The 21,571-nt window shown below is 40.4% G+C and overlaps 2 protein-coding genes across 3 annotated transcripts; both read left to right on the top strand.

Moving 5' to 3' along the window:
- The first annotated feature begins 346 nt into the window (after positions 1–346).
- Positions 347–17,149, top strand: ahcyl1 (adenosylhomocysteinase-like 1). Of its 2 annotated transcripts, XM_028582883.1 has the most exons (17): positions 347–834; positions 8,097–8,211; positions 9,176–9,319; positions 10,066–10,166; positions 10,267–10,369; positions 10,687–10,781; positions 10,927–11,033; positions 12,658–12,774; positions 12,932–12,995; positions 13,147–13,235; positions 13,418–13,488; positions 13,787–13,881; positions 14,563–14,661; positions 14,907–14,975; positions 15,098–15,176; positions 15,826–15,946; positions 16,058–17,149. In XM_028582883.1, the coding sequence occupies exons 1-17, from the start codon at positions 643–645 to the stop codon at positions 16,062–16,064; spliced, it is 1,668 nt and encodes a 555-aa protein (XP_028438684.1). In that variant the 5' UTR covers positions 347–642; the 3' UTR covers positions 16,065–17,149. The 2 variants fall into 2 exon arrangements, with proteins under 2 accessions (XP_028438684.1, XP_028438685.1); XM_028582884.1 differs by lacking the exon at positions 16,058–17,149 and having other exon boundaries at positions 15,826–15,950.
- A 312-nt stretch (positions 17,150–17,461) lies between these two features.
- On the top strand, positions 17,462–20,386 carry hspa1b (heat shock protein family A (Hsp70) member 1B). Its single transcript, XM_028581906.1, has 2 exons — positions 17,462–17,621; positions 18,317–20,386. Exon 2 carries the CDS (start codon positions 18,339–18,341, stop codon positions 20,256–20,258), a length of 1,920 nt encoding a protein of 639 aa, XP_028437707.1. The 5' UTR covers positions 17,462–17,621; positions 18,317–18,338; the 3' UTR covers positions 20,259–20,386.
- The last annotated feature ends 1,185 nt before the right edge of the window (positions 20,387–21,571 follow it).

Raw genomic sequence — 21,571 nt, 5'->3', positions numbered from 1 at the left:
AAACCCAGGTTAAACACTGTCCCGAACAAGCTCTGCCAATCAGACAATGCAGATTATAGACGTTGGACCACGGTCAGCCAATCATAGCGAAGGAGGCGGGACTTGTACGCAGCTTCCCAGGGCCATTGATAGGCTACAGCTATAGAACAGAACATTTAGGCACACCGCTACTTTCTTCGACTGACGAGTAGTAACGAGTTAATTTAATGTAACGAGCCTAAGCTAGCGCTACTCCTGATTTGAGAAACGTTACTTCTCCGTATTCCTGAGGCGCTGGAATACCGCCTACACGCTGCCTACTTGTTCAGGTGACAGCTCCATCAACCCTCCCCTTCGAAATGTTGCTGTCTGTGGATGACAGCAGACCTGGAGGACCGAAACAAGTGTCGGTGCCACTCTTTTAAGAAAGAAGTGAAGCTAGAGAAGAGCTTAGTTTCTCTTAAAGTAGCTAGCTAGTCTATTTATTGCTCCGCGCCGAGGTCTAGTGGAAGTGCTTCAGCGACGGTTCGGTCATTTTAAGCCACGAAGCATAAGGAGGAAGACGACGGACAAAGCTAACTTAACGCTAACGTTAGTCTGAATTCCATTCAGAACCCGGCGGCTTTTTTTCTCCAGTAACAGCCTCAACATCTCCTGGATGCAATGACCGACTCGGTTGGGGACAGCAAGGCGGAGGTGAAACAAGCCACGAAATATGTCAAAGAGACCGAAAACGTTGCGGAAAAATATTCAGCGTTGACTGTCAGCAAGAACAGCAGTGATGTGAATATGAACGTTGGGGAAATGCCTTCCGCAGCGTTCACCGCAGTCCCTACTCTGAAATCTGTCAAGAAGGTAAGAACCGTGATGCTCGCCATCACTCACTGCCACAGGGCAAAGAGACTGCGTGTACTGTAGGCAGGCACGTGTGAGGACGCTTTGGTACGCATTGTACTGCAGTGATGTACTACTGCACAGCAAGGCCAATAAATGTAGCCTACTGCGTGTGAGTGTAAGTATTTATAAGAGACAGCAGGGAGGTTAATGGAGCTCCGATGCGTTATTGCGTGATGCTGCAGTGTCACTGAGGGAGCCCTCCATCCCACGCCAAGCTGCGAAGTGAAAAATAAAATGTACCATTTATACGAGAAATTCGACTAAAGCGTCTGAGAAGTAAATGCCACAAAGAAAAGCTTTGCTTCACGGTTTTAAATGTGGTATTTGTCTAAACACTGCTTTTAGTATGCTATTTTTTAATGAGGTTACAACCTATCATTTCAAATGAGCTTTCATCTAGACTGGATTATTGTTGAAAATCTGCCTTCATTGAGCCCTCCTGTTTGTTTAAATCACAATGTGTACACCATGCCAACTTCCTGTAGGCAGGAAACTGCTAAAAGCCAAGTTGAGCTCTTAAATCTCCGATTCCAGGCCTGTACAAAGTGAAGTAATACGTGACCTAACATACCAACACAGGGGGTTTGCACACTACATATTCTTCTGAAGACTTTGCGTTCAGAAGAATTTCAATCCGCTATAAATTGCTGAAGCATAGCTTTGAATTCCTTGAAGGTGTAGGGCCGTGCATGAATCACGTCTAGGCCTATACCTAGTAAACTCATCCCCCTTGTGTTCATGTTATAAGTCTGGAATTTGTGTGTGTGTGTGTGTGTGTGTGTGTGTGTCCATCATCATTATTTGTAATAGGAACAGCATTATATAAATGTATTAGCAGCAAAAGGTGCACCTGGGAGAAAAGGCCTTGGATTTCTTCAGCATGCACAGAACATCACATTGAAAGACTCCCTTGAGGTGGCTGTTCATATGATTACAGATCCAACACTGTGTGTAACAGATGGCAACAGGCAGTTGATAAACATGGAACAGACAGTGGATTGAGGGCTTCTTTTTTCTCAGAAGTTTTTGATACCATAATATAGTCAAGTTTGCCAACTCAATTGCATAGCATTTTTCTATCCCTCAAGGTGACCTCCAACTTGTTATGCCTGTCCTACTTACTGGTGCACTCTGTCTGTGTTTGACACAACTGATCCAGCAGTGTGTTTCAATATTATGGCCTGTATACAAAAATATTGGTAAGTATACTGGCTTGTATGTCAGCAGCTATCCTCAATTGTTATTAATTTGTTTTTTATTCATAGACTGTATATTCATATGTATTTTATTTCCACTGAGTCTGTACAAAATGTATTGCTATGTTTACTATCACTAGTATTTGATACTAGCCTCACAAATTCAGCATTGTTCGGGTTCTACATGAAACATTAAATTACGCTGTGTGACTGACACAACTGCTTTTCTGGCACCAACGGCTGAACTTCATGTAACCTTTAAATCTCACATGCAGGAGTAGTTGCCACACCTCTGTATGCGTTTTTTTTTTTTTTTTTTTTTAATCATGATTCCTTCGGCTCATTACACAATTTGGGATGATTGTGACATTGTTATACTTCTGTATGTTGCCTTAAAACCCTATTCAAATGGTGATCATGAGACCTCTGTTAAACACATTGCCAATTGGTGTTCAGATTAATGTGACTCATTGGCCCGTTTAGTTGTGTGATTTACAATAGTTTGAATTATAGGAGTATAAATCATGCACAGGCATTGCAGAATTATGACATGTTGTAAATTGATTATTCTCAGAAGTCATGATGACATGCACCCAGCACAGGAAAGCTGCAGTGGAAGTCAACTACTTACAAGCAGCCCATCACCGTTTTATCCTATTTAAGTAATGCTGAGTAACAATCAATGGGGCATACAAATTAGCTTCATAAACTTGAATTAACATCGCTTGACCATCTCACCATAACTACAAGTTGTCAGCTTCACCAAACTGGCTTTTACTATTTGGCTAATGTTTTATAATGTATTGTAGGATGTACCATTAATTGCTACTAGTCAGTAGTGTTTATTCGTGCCTGCGTAGCTGCCTTTGTGATTTTATTGCATCAAAGTAGAAAGCGGTGGACAAAATGATAAAAAAAAAAATCTATTTTCCCAGCAGCAGGGCTCACAGACTGCAGAATATTAGCTCAGACCCCCTGTCTGTCGAGGCAATAATGTGTGGACTGCGAGTCGCCCCGGGGAGCCTGATTGAAAACATATTGGATGGTAGGAATGTGCACTCTGCTTATGAAAACAAAGCAGTGTATTCTGAACAAATACGAGAGCCCGGTGTCAAACAGAGCCACCGGTTTGAATGTAAGAAATACATAAGTAAAATAAATACTGCAAATGATTGGGGGGGAAAAAAAGACGAAACTAATTAAAACCCCAGAAAATATCACCCATGAAAAAAAGAGTTTGATGTCTGTTGAAGTTAGGTGTGTGTGTGTGTGTGTGTGTGTGTGTCTGTGTGTGTCTGTGTGTGTCTGTGGGCTGTTTTGCATAGATTCTCACTAACGTCCATACCTTATTTTCACTATCTCGTCTTGTTTGTCTGCCAACATTATGACAGAGATTTGTGAAGGTCAAATACAGATTTAGTTTTCACTTGGCAGGTTTAAAGGTGTGGAAATGTACAGTAAATGATATGAAAAGAAATCCACTCAGCTCAGCCTCAAACATTTTGGAAAAAACTTAAACTCAGAGACCGAAAATACAAACTTAAAGCCCATACAGTAAATCTATCTATATATATATATATATATATATATATATATATATATATATATATATATATATATATATATATATATATATATATAAGAATATTAACATCAGCTTCCTTCTAATTTATTGAAACTCAGTCTGGCATAGTCCACACAAGCAACGTACTGTGTTTGTTCCACAGTGGGACCCCATATTAACATTGAGGTAAAAGTCACCATAAGCTGAGAAATATAACACATCCATACTGACTAGTTCATCATTCTCCGGCTGTGTTTTGGTATTTAAAAAGGATTTCTCTAGTTTAACTACAGTATTTGTTATCAGCATTCTGCTGCTTTCTTCTCATTTGACATTTTTTAAACAAAATGATATTGGTATTGTAGAAGGTATAGACTTGCATTACTTTGTGTCTGATTATGAAATATGCGTGTGGGTTATCTTGATATACATGTTCATTGACGATTTAGTTATATTTAGTTAGGTGATAAATACAAGTTATAGTTTTTGCTAAAGGTCGCATAGGAAGGATTAGCATGTTTTTTTTCACAACACTGTGTAATCCGTCATGCATGCGTTGTTCTAAACAGGCGCCTTTGCGGACCAAAGGAAGTGCTAAAGCTGTCTGAGGAACTTACCTGCTTTACTGTCTATGTACCACGAGTACTTCAGGCCTTCTGTCTTTGACTTGTTGAATGGGACCACTGTCAGTATACAAAGATCTGTGTGGATTAGACTGTATTTCTTCCCAGTTAGATGGCAGTGTAGAGCACTAAGTAGTTAATGTCACCGTATGCCAGGCCCACATTGAAGCCTTTACAGCCGGCTGACAGTCACACCACAGCTTAAGTCTGTGACCTGGCCTGCTATCCAGGAGAAAAAGGGTATTTTTAGCTGGAGGATGGCACTGGATGGGCCGCTTATTGATGCAGCAGAAGGCTAATGGAAACAAGGTTTAATTCCTCTTGTCTATCCCCTTTCAGTACTCCACATCATGAGTACACCATAAAAGTAAAAGCTGCATCAGAAGTGTTTTTTCTGTTCTTATTTCTTGCTTGTGTATATGAACATATTTGAATCTTCCGACATTACATAGCTCTCTTAGCACTTAAAAAAAGAGCAATAAAATACAACCTACTGAGGGCAGAACCAGAGAGAGAGAGAAATTGAGAGAGAGAGAGAGAAAGAGAGGCTCAGTGGGAATCAACCTTCCCTTTCTCACTAGGCCTCTCTCTCACTCTCTTCAGGTTGGCCATTAGAAATCATGGTAATAGAAGGGAACCGCCCCCTGGCTCTGCCTGGGAGTGTTCTGGGATAATAGCATCAGGGACACCTAGTACTTTACCATCACACAGAGGACACACAGGCACAGTGAAGAAGGCTGGAAAACTGAAGGGTGACTGGCAGCCATGGCACACAAACATGGGCACGGGAGAGAAAGGGTGAGTTGCTACTAACGTATCACCGGGAACTCATCCAGCACACTTATTCTTAAAGATACTGCATATCCCACACACACGTGCCAGAGTTACCTTTGTGATGTCATACGTTTTTTTTCTTTCTTCTTTTTGCAGTATTCTTTATCTTATGCAACAATGCAGACCACACAGAAGTGTTTTCTCTTTTACTTGCAACAAAAATGTTCAGCTGAAATGCAGTTAAGAGTGCAATCTTCTCCTCAAAAGGCTGCGGTTACTCATAAAGCTCACCTCTGGGATAGTTTACTGTGTAAGAGTATAGCAGAAACAAAATGCTGTCTTAATAATGGATCAGATTAGCCTCTTGTTTTCCTTACTGCTGTAACCACAAGAGTAGGAGTCTCTGATTTCGACGTCTACGAATTTAGGGAAAGAACAATGAAGAAATTGAAGAGACTGTACAGAAACTGATGCTAAGCAAACATTTTCCAAGTGTATGAGACAGAGCACGCTCTCCATTGTGAAAACCGAGACATGCAGAGATCTCCTCAGTTCACACTGTCTCACAAGCTTCTTGAGTTTCTTGACACAGTAGATGTCGAAGGTGTCACTGCTCATGGAAAGATACAAACACTCAGTGAATCAAGTTACTACTGTTTTAGACATTTCTGCTACAGTTACTTTTATTTTAAGTGAATGACATAGCACTAGCCATGACATTTTTCAAATTGTAGGTGAAAACAGCCATTTTGTCTCATATAAGGCAGAAGTATTATGGTTGTGTTAAGCTATTTTCCTTAGGGATCATTGAAGGGGAAATGATGTTGGTGCTGGCCGTATGAACCCAATTCAGTCAGCCTTGACTTCCGCTAACATTTGCGCGGTAACTACCAGGTAACTGAGTCATGCATGCTAGTTTCACGCAGCTGTGAGCTTACACTCCTCTCAGTATTATGTTTTGACAGTAAAACATAATTTCTTTACATTAAGTATTGCTTTAATGCCATTACTCTTCAGTGCTATAATCCCTGACACTAAGCTTCACCTATAAGACATCCCACTCAAATGTTACCCAACTCGTTGTTGTTAGTCTGGCATTAATGTGTGTTTCTGGATTTATCTATTTATATATGTGTGTTGTGTCAACTCCGCTGGCCTGCTCGTTCATTTTGAGTCTAAACACATTCCATGGACATTTACAATAAGAGAACAAGGAAATCCCACAGCTGTGTCACAAAGAATGAAGATATTTTAATGGATTTCACCACCGAGACAAAGCAAGGGTTCAAGAGGGGGAGAACAAAGTTGTGTAGAAATTTAAGGATAGCACAGACAATTGACTATATAACCTTGCACTTTAACACTGCCGTTAAAGAAAAACATTTTGTAAAAGTCAAATGATCAGGAATTAGAAAGTCTAAACATCAAGACGGTCTTTGAATGGGTTTCAGGGGTTTGAGCATCCTCCACCCATAAAAGCACATTAATATTCTGAAAACTTACTCTGAGACATTTTCACTCAACAGCCTTCAGCATTCATGTTGTAAGTCCGCCCCTCACTGCATGATATTTTACGATGTTATGACATTATACAGTGTTGTGAGAAAGACAAAGTTTGAGCTTGGATTTGATCCAGCACACTTGCCACTAAGCCACAAAGATAGCTGTAATTGTGATTTCATGGAAAGGCCGGTCTCTTTGCAACACCTTATCAGGCTCGAGCAGCGTCAAGGTAACATTGGTTCTAACGTTTCTTTCATGCAAGATAATGTCGCTAAACATGCAGTAGTTGATCTGTGGCTGTCAGCCGACAGAAAGCGTTTGCCAGATGTGATATTAAGTTTTGGAACATGTCAATGAAAGTCAAAGCCATAGGTTCTAAAACGTAGGGCATTTATGAGGTTTAGACCTGAAACCCACCTGCATACTTCCTATTTAAATAAAATGCTGAGTAACTCATCTACCTCTGTCTCTGTCCCTGTCTTTTTCTTCCAGGCCTATTTATTTACAGTGCCAGGTGTACGCAAAATACAGATACAGCCCACCTGGGCATCTACATATGTGAAAAGAAAGCATTTCTGCTTTTAGTTCGGGATTGTTTTTGACTTCTATTTATTGTTTATTTAAAAGGGGCATTACCTATAACATTATTACAACCAAATGTGAGAGATGCAAGCTTTTTTTTAGCCTCCGCTAATTTGCATTCCTTGTCCCTACATTTGTAATTGTTAGCAAGATTGATGTAGTTACATAGTTCTGTTGGACTGAAACTAGTAAGTTCCCACTGTCCTGAGTGACCCAGTTTATTAGAGGACCTGAGGGTTAGGTCGCCCTACTGTTGACAACTGGCTGTTGTCATCTGTTAGTGCAGCCAGACCGTTACAGTTTTAGGGTGTTGAAATGACACTGAGTGGATTTGTCAGATCCTTAGTCTAATTGAAGCCTGCCAAATTCACATTAAGTGCTGTTTTTACTGCATTTAGTAGCTGAATGATAAGATTTAAAAAAAAAAAAAAAATGTCTGTGGTTTGGTACAGTAACCCCAAATACTGGACATTTGAGACTTTAATCTTTTGTTAAAGGCTAGTCTACAACATAGCCAAGCTATCTGTTTGTTGATCCACTTTATGTGTTTTTGTGTCTTTGATCTTGGGCCCTTTGAAGGGTCAGGTTGACAAGATGAACCACACCATCAACTGAAGCCTGTGTTTTTGAACAGAGCAGGAGGGAGCATCTAAGAATAGGCATCAGCGCCTTTCTTCCTGATCCACCTGTGATTTATTGTAACAGACTCAGGCGATTTACCTTTTTAGAAGGACAGTTTTAGTTGCTGAAACAGCTAATTGTTTCCAAATATAAACTAAAAGAGTGAACAAATGACCCAAAGCATTTAACAGTGTGTTCATGTGTGATGATGATGGTACTTAATGTTCTTCGGTCTTCCATGCTCCTCTGATTTTGTTGTTGACACTTAATCAGTGCTACAGACAGAAGAAAAGTCAGTAATATCTGGATTTTGTTTTATGCTTACGCTGTGCACCCCTTTGTTCTGGTTCTCTCCAGATCCAGTTTGCGAACACAGAGGACAAACAAGAGTTCAGCAAATACCCCACCAAGGCTGGCCGCCGCTCCCTCTCTCGGTCCATCTCGCAGTCCTCTACAGACAGCTACAGCTCAGGTACTGCACACCTGAAAGTTTCATTCCACTTCCATGAGATGTTAATACACCCGCTGTGTTTACACAGCCTGACAGGGATTATAAATGATTGCTTTTGACATTGAAGATCATTGTACTCACAAATGTTCATAGTAATAGTTTTGTTGTGTTCATTTGAAAAAAAAAACATAAGTCCTTTTTATATTAGGGCTGGGCGATAGGGAGAAAATCAGATATCACGATATTCTTGACCAAATATATTGTGGCGATATTCTATGGTTGACAACTGATGCTTTCACGAAATGTCTTCACACTTAGATTTCGTCATCAGTAATGTGTACATAATGTCTAAGTGGGGGAAAAGGCAAATAATAGAACAGCTAGAACAGTCTGGTAAGTTCAGAAAATTACATCACTTTACTGTAATGCAGCCTTTTAAAGCAGTAAAGGACAACACTGATGTCGTATTACGATATCCAAAATCTAAGACGATATCTCATTTCACAATATCGATATAATATCGATATATTGCCCAGCCCTACTTAATATCATCTTTTAGAATAAATTATGTGCACCCATTCATCCACAAATGCAGCATAAAAGCACATATACACAAATAGAGCTAAATCCATATCAAGATTGCTGTTGAAATGTGTTTGTTTAATAAATTGCTATTGGCTGACCCCTCAATATACAAAAAATGTTTACTCCCAAATGTCAGTACTGGCCTCAAAAAATCTATTATTAGTTTGGTTATACACTCATGTTTGCAATAAACATACTTGTACACTGTACATTATACAGTATATGCACAGTATATGTATATACACACCCACACACACACGCGCACTCACACGCACACACACACTTGCAATGCAAACACAAGCTTCACCCTACACCTGATGGATTTAAAGTATATATTTCATAATTGTCTCTTTTGAATGCTTTTCCACAATAATGACCTTTTGAGTTCTCCATTTCACAGCTGCATCCTACACTGACAGCTCCGATGATGAAACCTCCCCCCGGGACAAAGCGCAGGTCAACACCAATGGCAGCAGTGACTTCTGTGTGAAGAACATCAAGCAGGCCGAATTTGGCCGCCGTGAAATTGAAATTGCAGAACAAGGTAAATCTGACCTGACGGACACATCAATGTTTTAAAGATCTTTGATTTTCTTTCCCATTTTTTTTTTTTTTTTTTTTTTTGTTGAGAATTTCTGTTTTATTAGGTATCTTATGGAATCCATTTCACTCATGTCCATGCTGTATCAATCTTAAAAGTTTGTTTCATAGTTTGTCTGTGATTTTTATTGTGACACAGTTGAACAAGACACTTAATATCATTGTCATTCATACAAAGAGAGCTTTGCTACCTGTTGTGACTTTGTTCCTAGACACATATCCCATGGCATCTGTTTTGCTGCTTACACTCTATTTGATAACGGTCCCCTCCTCCTGATTTCAAAATAGTTTATGACCCAAGGCTGAGGCAGTGTCAATATTATTCTGGAAACATGATCGGAGCTCGTTCTATTCATCACTTCTTACTTATTTTCTTCCTTTACCTCCTTTCCCATTGTTTTCTTGTATACTCCCAGGCTGCAAGTCTGTCTCTCTGGCTGTTTACATTGCCCATGTGAGTGATACTAAGGCGTGCGTGCTTGACGAGTGTTCTTTAGGCTTAAAGCTTGGGTGGCAACAGCTGTCGCTGACGTTGTTTAATCAGTCTCCATTTTATAGTACATCCACCTAGTAGAAAGGTCTTATTTTTGTTTTCAGAATGTCTCATTATTCGTCTCTCTCCCAAAACAAAACCTGATGTTTACATCCTTTCAGTTTCCACTAACTCGCGCTCAATCTGTTTTTCCCCAGACATGTCTGCCCTGATTTCCTTGAGGAAGAGAGCCCAGGGGGAGAAGCCGCTGTCTGGGGCGAAGATAGTAGGCTGTACCCATATCACTGCTCAGACTGCAGTACGTCCGCTCAGTCTCTTCGCTGCAGATCACTGATTGTCCTGTCCTTCTCTTCTTTACCTCTGCGACCTGTTCATGTATCTGTATCGTTCCCTTTTAGGTCCTGATCGAGACTCTGGTAGCCCTCGGGGCCCAGTGTCGCTGGACTGCCTGCAACATCTACTCCACTCAGAATGAGGTGGCCGCTGCTCTCGCTGAAATAGGTAAGAGCCTTTCCTCTTTAAGGCCTGCGTTACAGCGTTAGAACAAATCACCATTATCAAGTATTATTAAGTATAAGTTTAGTCATGGTTTGTGAATTAACATGTAAAACATACATTTCTGATAACTAGAAAATCTGTTGGAATAATATTAATAGTGGAAGCATTCGTATGAACCCTAATGTCTGTATAGCAACCAATCTGTGCATGTGCATTCACTGTGTAATGTTCCCCAAATGGACCTGTTGTCCATGCAGCTGGCCAGTCCTCCTCTCCTCTGCTGTCTGTCTTTATCATTAGGTGTGTTTTGTTTCCTGCAGGGGTACCTGTGTTTGCATGGAAGGGTGAGTCAGAGGACGACTTCTGGTGGTGCATCGATCGCTGTGTCAACACGGAGGGCTGGCAGGCCAACATGGTATCAACCCGGCCGTGATACATTTAACACCAATCTTAGACTCTTATCTTCTATTTGTTCCAGCCCTGGGCTCTACTGTGCTATCATAGACTGTGGAGGTTTCCATTCATGTCGTCAACTCTGATGTGTTTTTTTTTCTTCTTAGATCTTGGATGATGGCGGAGACTTAACCCACTGGGTGTACAAGAAGTATCCCAGCGTCTTCAAGAAGGTCCGGGGCATCGTAGAGGAGAGTGTCACTGGAGTGCACAGGTGAGCTGGGGCTTAGATTTGATGATTTGGGGGGTTTTAAAGGAAGGAAGAAAACATGTTTTTATATACCTTGTGTCTGATTTTGTAGTTTTTGCCACCATTTGAGACATAAGGACTCTTTGATGTTGATTAATAAAGTGTGGATGGTGGCCAGAGCTATGAATGTTGCCATTAATGGCCTAAAATGTAAGAATAATAGAATTGATATTTTGGCTTGCAAGAAATGACAACATTGACATGTCTGTGACACAGCTTATGACAGCCCACAATGGACTATAAATAATAAAGACTGTGGCAATATCTTTTGAGTTATAAGTAACCCTGGGAGTTATTTTATGGTAATTTTGTTTCCCATTAACACTTAAATAATCTAAAGTGAACTAAAGGAGGTCGACAAAACAATGCAAACACTTCATAAATAAGGATGTGAGATTTAGAGTAACTGTTCACCAATGCAAACAAAGGTGGATCATGTTGGATTATATGCTATTTATCAGTATTTTTCATCCTTTTTCATAATGTATATATCCCACTTACTCTCAGGTAGTTAAACTATGTGACCGCTGTTTATCTTCTGTCAATGCAGTTTGTGTTTAGCATGTTTTCATAACTTTTAGCTATGTTCTACTTGCTATATAATATAATTTAGCAGCTTTTTTAACTGATGCATTTCTGACAGATAATTTGGCCTTGCTGGAGTTCTAATTACCAGACTACTATGGTTTTACAACATTTATTTACTCCTGTATCAGAGGAAGATGGCCATAGAAGGCAATATCATTTTAAAACTCTTTTTGCACGTACTACACAAAAACAGAGGTGTTTGTCCATTTATGGAGTTAAACTGTGGAACACCTTGGACTATGAATTGAAGTGCTGCAAAAGTGTTTGTAAATTTAAGAATTTGTATAAGAAAAAAATACAGGAATGTTATAAGAAAAATGATGACTAATACGCTTAAAATGATGATAATTAAATGTAAGATAGGTAGTACTGATAATTTTTGGTGTTTGGGGTGAGGATTGGGGTTGATCCACTCGCGAAGCAGCTGTTTTTTTGTTATTTTCTTTTTTTTTCTTGATGTCCACAAATAAGTGACAGGTACCATAAGATTTTGTTCTTCCTGTTCCTTTTTTTTTTTTTTTCATTCATGCATGTTATGAATGAATGAATAAATAAATAAATAAATATTAACTACTTTTTAAGATAATAAAAACCCAATAAGACCATTTGTTGTTGCAATGCAAGCTGCTTCTAAAATCCTTTTCTGTGAAGTCTTTTGTCCTTTAGATGGAGCTGAGCTGATGAATGATATATACTGTGTCAGCACAAACAGCATTAAGAGCAGTATAGAGCACTATAAGTCATAGTAGTATTTAGACACACTGACACTGTATGGAACTGAATTGATTGAAAAGGTCACTGGCCTGATTTGAGCTGGAGCCTAATTAAGAAACATGACAAAGCTGGACTGCATGTCACAACAGCTGTGCATGTGCAACTCTCAATGGAACCAATTAGCCAGATGCTCCGGAAAGCATAAGGTCACACAGGACTATAGCTCAGTTTGTGTGTGGATATGTGCATGCGTGTGCCTGAACATGTTTCCTCATGTGCCTCTCAGATTGTACCAGTTGTCTAAGGCTGGCAAGCTGTGTGTCCCTGCCATGAATGTGAACGACTCAGTCACCAAGCAGAAATTTGACAACCTTTACTGCTGCCGTGAATCTATCCTGGATGGGTGAGATGAGGAGAATTTAATCATCTAGAAAGCCAGCCATTGTTTGCAAAAACGTGTGTCTGTGTGTGTCTGTGTGTGTCTGTGTGTGTCTGTGTGTCTGTGTGTCTGTGTTTGAGTCGTGCAGATGGATTAAAGTGCGTCATTTTGTCTCTGCTAGCTTGAAGAGGACCACAGATATAATGTTTGGAGGCAAACAAGTCGTCGTGTGTGGTTATGGAGAGGTGAATCATTCTTTGATTTCAGATTTAAAACTAATCTCACGTTTGATGGAATGCCTGACTGAATTTTCACTGGCGCAGCAGACCTTCTTTTACATTATTATTATACAGTAGATTTCTGTTTACAACCATTGCACTCTTCTGTGGTGTGTAGGTGGGGAAAGGCTGCTGTACTGCTCTAAAGGCCCTTGGAGCCATTGTGTGCATCACAGAGATTGACCCCATCTGTGCCCTGCAAGCATGGTGAGTCACTTACCATCGCCATTCAGCACTGCTCCATGTTGTGCTCCACTGTCTCTATGTTTTGCATCAGATTAACTGTGATTCAGAAAAAGACAATTTAATACTATCATTTGTTTCATGCTGTTTTCACAGTATTTGTGCTGCTTAAACTGATGAAAATATCTCCATGTGTATCCACACAGCATGGACGGCTTCCGAGTGGTAAAGCTGAGTGAGGTCATCCGGCAGATGGACGTGGTGATAACTTGCACTGGTACTGTGCTCCATGCGGGGACATCCATTACTTCTGCTTCAATAATCGCAGTGTTTTCAGCAGCTTATTTAAATATCCCAGTTAAGGTCTCTGGGTCAAAAACAGACTTTATATCTAACTGCTAAAGGGTTTTTTGTGTTCGTCTGTAATCACAATCCCATTTACATGTAGCTGTAAATCCATACTGAACAGATGCACTCTGGCTTCCTCTCACTTGTACTCTCACAGTGACTTTGTTTACACATCACACTACTGTTTTTATTTTTTTATTATTTGTATATATTTTTTTTTTAAATAGGCAACAAGAATGTCGTCACCAGAGAACAGCTTGACCGAATGAAGAATGGCTGCATCGTCTGCAATATGGGACACTCCAATACTGAGATTGATGTGGTAATCTGTCTTTTTAAATGTATGAGTGTTCTGGAAATATGTGTCTGGAAATTTCTATTTTAAATTTCTAAATTTGAGAACACACAAACACACACACACACACACACACACACACACACACACAGACACACAGCATTTTAGAATTTGTTTGTTTAGCAGTCTGGACCATAGAAATAGAATTAATCTCATTCTATTTCTGTGGTCTGGAGTCTTGTTGATACACGAGTCTTCAGAACTGTTTGCATAGTTTCATTTTTGTTTGTATACAATGGAGAAAAACTGGAATACAGGATATTTTCAAGGGGGATGTCCCACCACACACCCAGTCATAATACTTCAAATATACAGTATAATTATTTCAATACTTTCATCAGTAGACCAGAGCCTACTTCTGGAATTTTCAACCTTATTTTGACAAACATGCCTTCTTAATTCCTATATATTTTAGACTGAATGCTACTGGATAGATCTCTCTTTTTTTGTTTTTTACATCTTTTACTTTTATGTTCCGCTCTGCTTTGTTTGCATTCTCTTGATATTTTAGGATGCTGTTCTACATGCACGTTAACAAATAAATAGCGCCCCTTGTGTTGCATGAAATCCTCTCACCTCGGTTCTTTTACCTGTATTCTGTTTCTATGTCATGCAGTTGTAGGACTGACCTGTCTTTTATGTGCTCAGGCGAGTCTGCGCAGCCCAGAGCTGACCTGGGAGAGGGTGCGCTCTCAGGTTGACCACATCATCTGGCCCGATGGAAAGAGGGTTGTTCTGCTGGCAGAGGTAATGTCCCTCTACAGCACTATATCTTTACAAAATGTGTCCCTTAAAATCTTAAGATTAGTTTTATCACACCTAATGGCTTTTAACACAACTTTTAAACCTGCACTCTTAGCCTATAAACTCATATTTAAACCTGGCTCAGAAGCATTTTATTGTCAAATGTTGTGGTGTTTGAATATTAATATGAAGAGTCACTGTAAGTCAGCCAACAGCAGTTCATATTTGTATGATTTGTTATTTTTCAGGGCCGCCTCTTAAATCTGAGCTGCTCCACAGTGCCTACGTTTGTTTTGTCCATCACTGCTACAACTCAGGTTAGTAGTTTGGCCTGGAGGACAGTTTCCCCTCTCAATACACCACCCTGCTCTTCTGTAGTAACATGTAGTTTCCTCATTGTGGTTCTTAACAACCATTGTGTGCTCTGTGTTGTCTGTAGGCCCTGGCCCTGATTGAGTTGTTCAATGCTCCAGAGGGCCGTTACAAACAGGATGTGTATCTCCTGCCTAAGAAGATGGGTAAGAAAGAAATTAGCTTGGCTCATGTATGTACATTAGTTCAAAAAGATGGTTCCAGTTTGTTGCTCATTGTTGCCACCTTGTGACTTGACCTAAAAATGACACCATCCAGTGGGCCAAAGGTAGTCTACTCCACTTCAGGGATTGCTCCGTAAGGCCCGGAAAATCCACCGGATTTCACTCATTTAAGCCGGATATCCGTTGCCTTGGGCTTCCTTGGTGTTGGCATTTTAAACTCTGGGTCGATTTACGAGGACTATGGTTAATCTTTTCTCAGACCTCTGCAAGGAAAATCCAGACAGCTAGCTAGACTAGCTGTCCAATCAGAGTTTTCTGTTGCATGACTAAAACAACTTTTAAACATACACATGTTCCACCAAGACAACTTCCTTCTGAGCCTATTTTGCAACAGCACCTTGGCTTTTTTCCGGTGCTTAACACCGCCCAAGATGATTGGGATTGGTTTAAAGAAATGCCAGTAAACCATAGCACGTTTTCCTCCCATCCCCGAATGCTATGTGGAATAGCCAGACTCTCCTCCAGCGCACTTTGGCGGAGGGTCTGGCAAAGCGAGACTAGGCCAAAGGTGATGCACACAAGAACAAATATCTTTCCAGACTGTAGTTTCCAATCTGTCTCTTTCCTCCAGATGAGTATGTGGCCAGTTTGCACCTACCAAACTTTGATGCCCACCTGACGGAGCTCTCTGACGAGCAGGCCAAGTACATGGGTCTTAACAAGAACGGCCCCTTCAAACCTAATTATTACAGGTAGGTTTCACCATATACTGTACATCTTTCACTATCTTTGATTGTCTAGCATTTCCTATACTTTTATGATGTGTTCACATGTGTACGTAACACTGTGTATTCTGTTCACAGGTATTAATGAGAGTGTCTGTTGCTGTGATCCATTACACACAGTTGTCCTGGGATAAACAGAGATATCTATTTTATTTTCTAAATTGCTACAAAATGGAGGAATTATTTTAATGATGCTGAATGTAACTTATTAATAACCCTTCAGACATAGTGTTGAATATGAAAAATAAGACATGTAGGAAACATAATGTATAACGTATGTTAAAAAGAAAAAGCCTGCTTGCATGCTTTCATGTGTATGTACTTATTTAGCTGCTAACGCTTCTGTTGCTAGATCACAAAGTTGTTGATTTGTTTGTTCACCCTATTTACGCACTGTGCCAAATTATGGCTGTGAGAATGGAACAGAAACCATGTATTTTTTGTGTGTTGATGACATTAAGCTTGTATTAGTACATTTCACAAGACAGGGTTTGGGCTGAGCCAAAACAAACTCTTAATAAAATACATTATTTTAGAAATGTTTTTTATACATGCTTTAAATAATCTCATTGAATGGTATCTGCTTACATGCCCTAAAAGTTATCAGCCAGTCACCCTTTTTATTACAACAAAGTATAGTGATGAAATAGAGCACTTGTTGTTTATTATAACAATTTATAATAGCCTGTGAAAGGCTGAGTTCATTCTAAATTCCTGACTTGGTGTTTGCATTCAACACTCACCCTAAAATGATCTTAAAACACCCACAGGTTTTTTTTTTTTTTTCTTCATTTGCTTACTCCAATTCTCACTGATGAGCAGCGTGGGTTACAAAGTGTTTTGACTGGACAATACCTTTTAAGGCCATAATATGAATGTGCCTTTTTAAATCATTCACAACACGTAAATATCAGCACTCAAATTAATAAGCATTCCTTTTTTGTAAAACCATCTCTTAGTGGTACATTTAATGTCCTCCTTCCACGGCTTCTGGTATTAATTGTGTAATGTGTGTTGAGAAAAAATATTTGACTTTTATGTTTGCTATAAGATTGTCACTGTCTTAATTTGATCCAACAGGGTCACCTACAGTCAAATTTCATGTGATCAAAATGCACCAGTGTATTCTATGTATGTAAAATAATGCATTAAATCAGCAATAAAGCAAGTTCTTTTAACAGAGAAAAACTCAACGTAAAAAAAAGTCAATGTGTTTAAACCAAGAAAACTGAAAGAGAGGCCTTTTAAAGTCAGTGGTTGGGTAGTTACAGTACATGTTTTTTCATTATTTGGGGGAATTAAAGCTGCTACATTCTCTACATTGTGTTCCCTCACCGTCAGCCCTGCTGGCCGAGCGTCAAACTGCTGTCCCACTCTGGAATATTCACCGGCTCTCTCGCACCAGGCCAGCTGCATTAGTTGCTAATATTAACAGATGAGTCACTGAGCTTGGAGGAGGGGAGTGGGGGGCTGGGAGCCTTCTGGAAACCTGGTTGTAACTATAAAAGCAATGGGCCTGAGTCAGTCCAGGCATTCATTTAAGAAGAACCACATAGAGGCAAAAACTGCTACAAAGGAAACTACTCAAGGAGACTGCTGAGATCCTTCACATATTTAAGCAACAAAGAGCTCTTCGCTGAAAGTAAGTACTGTAGCAATTTATAAATAAAATGTTTCTATTTAAATTAAATTAAATAGAAACATCAGTGCCATTCTTTTATTTTATCACATATCTATCATGGAGTAGGTTTTCATCCTCAGGCATTAGTTTAATTCACTTATTCCCTAAAGGATAACATTCAAATTTACCAGTACTAATGTATCAATTCTGCTTCATATCATGTCTTTATTAATGATGTTTCATAATACAATAGAGAAATAGTTGAATTTGAGTATCTAATTATTGAAAAGGTGTTAAAATTACTGAGACATTTTCTATATAGAAAGAAAATTTAATTTAGGTAATACATAAATCAAATGGATAAGGGAAATCTATTTTAATTACATATGAGTTAAAATATAAATATATATATATATATATATATATATATATATATGTATGTTTTAGAGCAACTACATTAAACATGCCATGAAACTGCCGTGCACACAACTAATACGTTCTTTTTTTAGTCTATGTTTCCTTAATTTTAACTGCTCCTCTAATATATGTCTCTGTCTGATAATTAGATGAACAAAAATTGTGGCACTACACACATTTTATCAGTATTAGTGACTCATTCAATAATTAGTAATTTTGAATGATATTCAGTTGCAGTGATCAATGCTTTCATGTGTAGCATTAGAACATTAAAATGTGCTATTCCCCCCTTTTTCTAGGAACTGTAAAGCAACAAGCAAGATGTCCTCAGCTAAGGGAGTATCTATTGGCATTGATCTGGGCACCACCTATTCTTGTGTCGGGGTTTTCCAGCATGGCAAAGTGGAGATCATCGCCAACGACCAGGGCAACAGGACCACTCCCAGCTATGTGGCCTTTACGGACACAGAAAGGCTCATTGGGGATGCTGCCAAGAACCAGGTCGCTATGAACCCCACCAACACAGTGTTTGATGCCAAACGGCTCATCGGGAGAAAGTTTAACGATGCTGTTGTCCAGTCCGACATGAAACTCTGGCCTTTCAAGGTGATCAGCGATAACGGAAAGCCCAAAGTCCAGGTGGAGTATAAAGGGGAAGCCAAGGCCTTCTACCCAGAGGAAATCTCCTCCATGGTCCTGGTCAAAATGAAGGAGATCGCTGAGGCCTACCTGGGACATAGGGTGTCAAATGCAGTCATCACAGTTCCAGCTTATTTCAACGACTCCCAAAGGCAAGCCACCAAGGACGCCGGGGTGATCTCCGGACTGAATGTTCTCAGGATCATCAACGAACCCACAGCAGCAGCCATCGCCTACGGCCTGGATAAAGGTAAAAGAGGAGAACGCAATGTGCTTATCTTTGATCTCGGTGGAGGCACATTTGACGTGTCCATCCTGACCATTGAGGATGGCATCTTTGAGGTGAAAGCCACCGCGGGAGACACACACCTTGGCGGTGAGGACTTTGACAACCGTATGGTCAACCACTTTGTAGAGGAATTTAAAAGAAAACACAAGAAGGACATCAGCCAAAACAAGAGAGCAGTGAGGAGACTGCGTACAGCTTGCGAGAGAGCGAAGAGGACCCTGTCCTCCAGCACCCAGGCCAGCATTGAGATCGACTCCCTGTTTGAAGGCATTGACTTCTACACCTCCATCACGAGGGCCCGCTTTGAAGAGCTTAATTCCGAGCTCTTTAGGGGAACACTGGAGCCAGTTGAGAAGGCTCTACAAGATGCCAAGCTGGATAAGTCCAAGATCCATGACATTGTCCTGGTCGGTGGCTCCACAAGAATTCCCAAAATCCAGAAGCTCTTGCAGGACTTTTTTAATGGCCGAGAACTGAACAAGAGCATCAACCCAGATGAAGCTGTGGCGTACGGCGCGGCAGTCCAGGCTGCTATCCTCATGGGTGACACTTCAGAGAACGTGCAAGATCTGCTGCTGCTGGACGTGGCCCCCCTGTCTCTGGGCATTGAGACTGCAGGTGGAGTTATGACGCCTCTAATCAAACGAAACACAACCATCCCTTCCAAGCAGACCCAGATCTTCTCCACATATTCGGACAATCAGCCAGGTGTGCTGATTCAGGTGTATGAGGGTGAGAGAGCCATGACCAAGGACAACAACCTCTTGGGCAAGTTTGAGCTCACTGGAATCCCTCCCGCTCCCCGAGGTGTGCCACAGGTGGAGGTCACTTTCGACATAGATGCCAACGGCATTCTGAATGTGTCCGCCGTCGACAAAAGCACCGGCAAAGAAAACAAAATCACCATCACCAATGACAAGGGCCGCCTCAGCAAAGAGGAGATAGAGCGGATGGTACAAGACTCTGAAAAGTACAAGGCTGACGACGACATGCAGAGGGAGAGGATTGCGGCAAAGAACTCACTAGAGTCATACGCCTACCACATGAAGAGCAGTGTCGAGGACGAGAACATGAAAGAAAAGATTAGCGAGGAGGATAAAAAGATGGTCATTGACAAGTGCAACCAGGTGATCTCCTGGCTGGAGAACAACCAGATGGCAGAGAAAGACGAGTATGAGCATCAGCAGAACAAACTAGAGAAGGTGTGCAAGCCGGTTGTGACCAAGTTGTACCAGGGAGCAGCACCGTCAGGAAGCTGTGGCAGCCAAGCAGGAGGCAGCTCCAACGGCCCCACTATTGAGGAAGTGGACTAAAACCACGGACGTCAGCATTTTGTTTACAGAAATACTTTGGCCGTATCTCTGTTGTTTGGTACCAAAAATCATGTAATGTCACCATTCATTTTCTTGACTTGTTATAATAATAAAAACTTATAAATATATAACTCTTTCATTTGTTCTTGTAACGCACAATTTACACATGATTCAAAAAGTGAGCTTCACTGTCTGTGGTTTATTGGTGAGGCTCTACTAATTAGACTACCAATTTATTTATTTTATTTATTTTTTAGATCTGGTACTTATCAAACTCACTCTGCAGACGGGTTTGGTACAGATCGGAGAATATTCAAGAAACTTTAATGAGGGCTGGAGTATAACCTAGCTAGGTGGAAAGCTAACGCTAGCCAGCCGCCTGTTCCATCAATCCTGCTTGCAAGTGTCCGCTCATTAAACAACATACTGGACTACATCCAACTTCAACGAAACTCCCAACGCGAGTTCAGAGACTGCTGTGTTTTTGTTGTTGTGGAAACATGGCTGAGTATTTCACTTGCATGCTCATTTATACTTCATTACAGAAGAAAATACTTTACTTTGTCCTCCACTACATGTATTTGACAGCTGTAGACACTTTGTGAATTAAGGCTCTGCACACCTACACAGGAGTTTTCAATAATGTGGTTGATGAGACCTCTTGTCAGGTGTAAATTGTGTGGAGCTATGCTGGGAAAGATGTGATGCCACCAAGCTATACAAGACTGATAACAGGCTAAATTGTCCCACCTCACCAGGTCCCACAAAACCAACAGAAGGGTGGGGGACATGTCAATCAAAAGCAGTTTGTAAGGACCACACAGTCCTAAGAAGGGAGGCCACATATGTGAAAACATCTACATGGTTCATCAGTGGTAACAAATCAATAATTGCCTGTATAAAAATTGACAATGATAGGGTCCACTTTATAGTAGCCTATATCCAGATATTTATTATTGCATGTATTCTACTTCCTCCGAAACCTGGTGCCTACATTACCCACAATGCAATTTGACTGTTGACAGTTTCATGTGTGTTCATTTCATAGACAATATATAAACTGGACCAACAGATCCCGTTGCTCTGGACGGAGACCAGTGAAGGATATTAGAAGCACTTTTCCGGTGAGCACTGAGCGTTACTGCGCAGCCTCCAACTGAGAGAGAAAACGTAAATGTGACGTGAGCAACATGTCTGAAAGTTGTAAGTCTTCTGGTAGCTGTGCCAAGAGAAATCTCAATCATTCCCAATCTTACAGATACGGAGAGCGTAGGTATATGTAAGGAGATAACATGGGCACAGGCTAATTATTG

This window comes from Perca flavescens, chromosome 7, assembly GCF_004354835.1.
Source record: "Perca flavescens isolate YP-PL-M2 chromosome 7, PFLA_1.0, whole genome shotgun sequence".
Classification (NCBI taxonomy): domain Eukaryota; kingdom Metazoa; phylum Chordata; class Actinopteri; order Perciformes; family Percidae; genus Perca; species Perca flavescens.
The sequence above is the reverse complement of the archived record's forward strand: the minus strand, read 5'-3'. Positions and strand labels throughout refer to the sequence as shown.

Coding starts and splice junctions, on each gene's coding strand:
- hspa1b (XM_028581906.1), top strand. CDS start 18,339: ATGTCCTCAGCTAAGGGAGTATCTATTGGCATTGATCTGGGCACCACC.
- ahcyl1 (XM_028582883.1), top strand. CDS start 643: ATGACCGACTCGGTTGGGGACAGCAAGGCGGAGGTGAAACAAGCCACG. Junction 835..8,096: donor CTCTGAAATCTGTCAAGAAG/GTAAGAACCGTG, acceptor GGTTCTCTCCAG/ATCCAGTTTGCGAACACAGA. Junction 11,034..12,657: donor AGTGTCACTGGAGTGCACAG/GTGAGCTGGGGC, acceptor TGTGCCTCTCAG/ATTGTACCAGTTGTCTAAGG.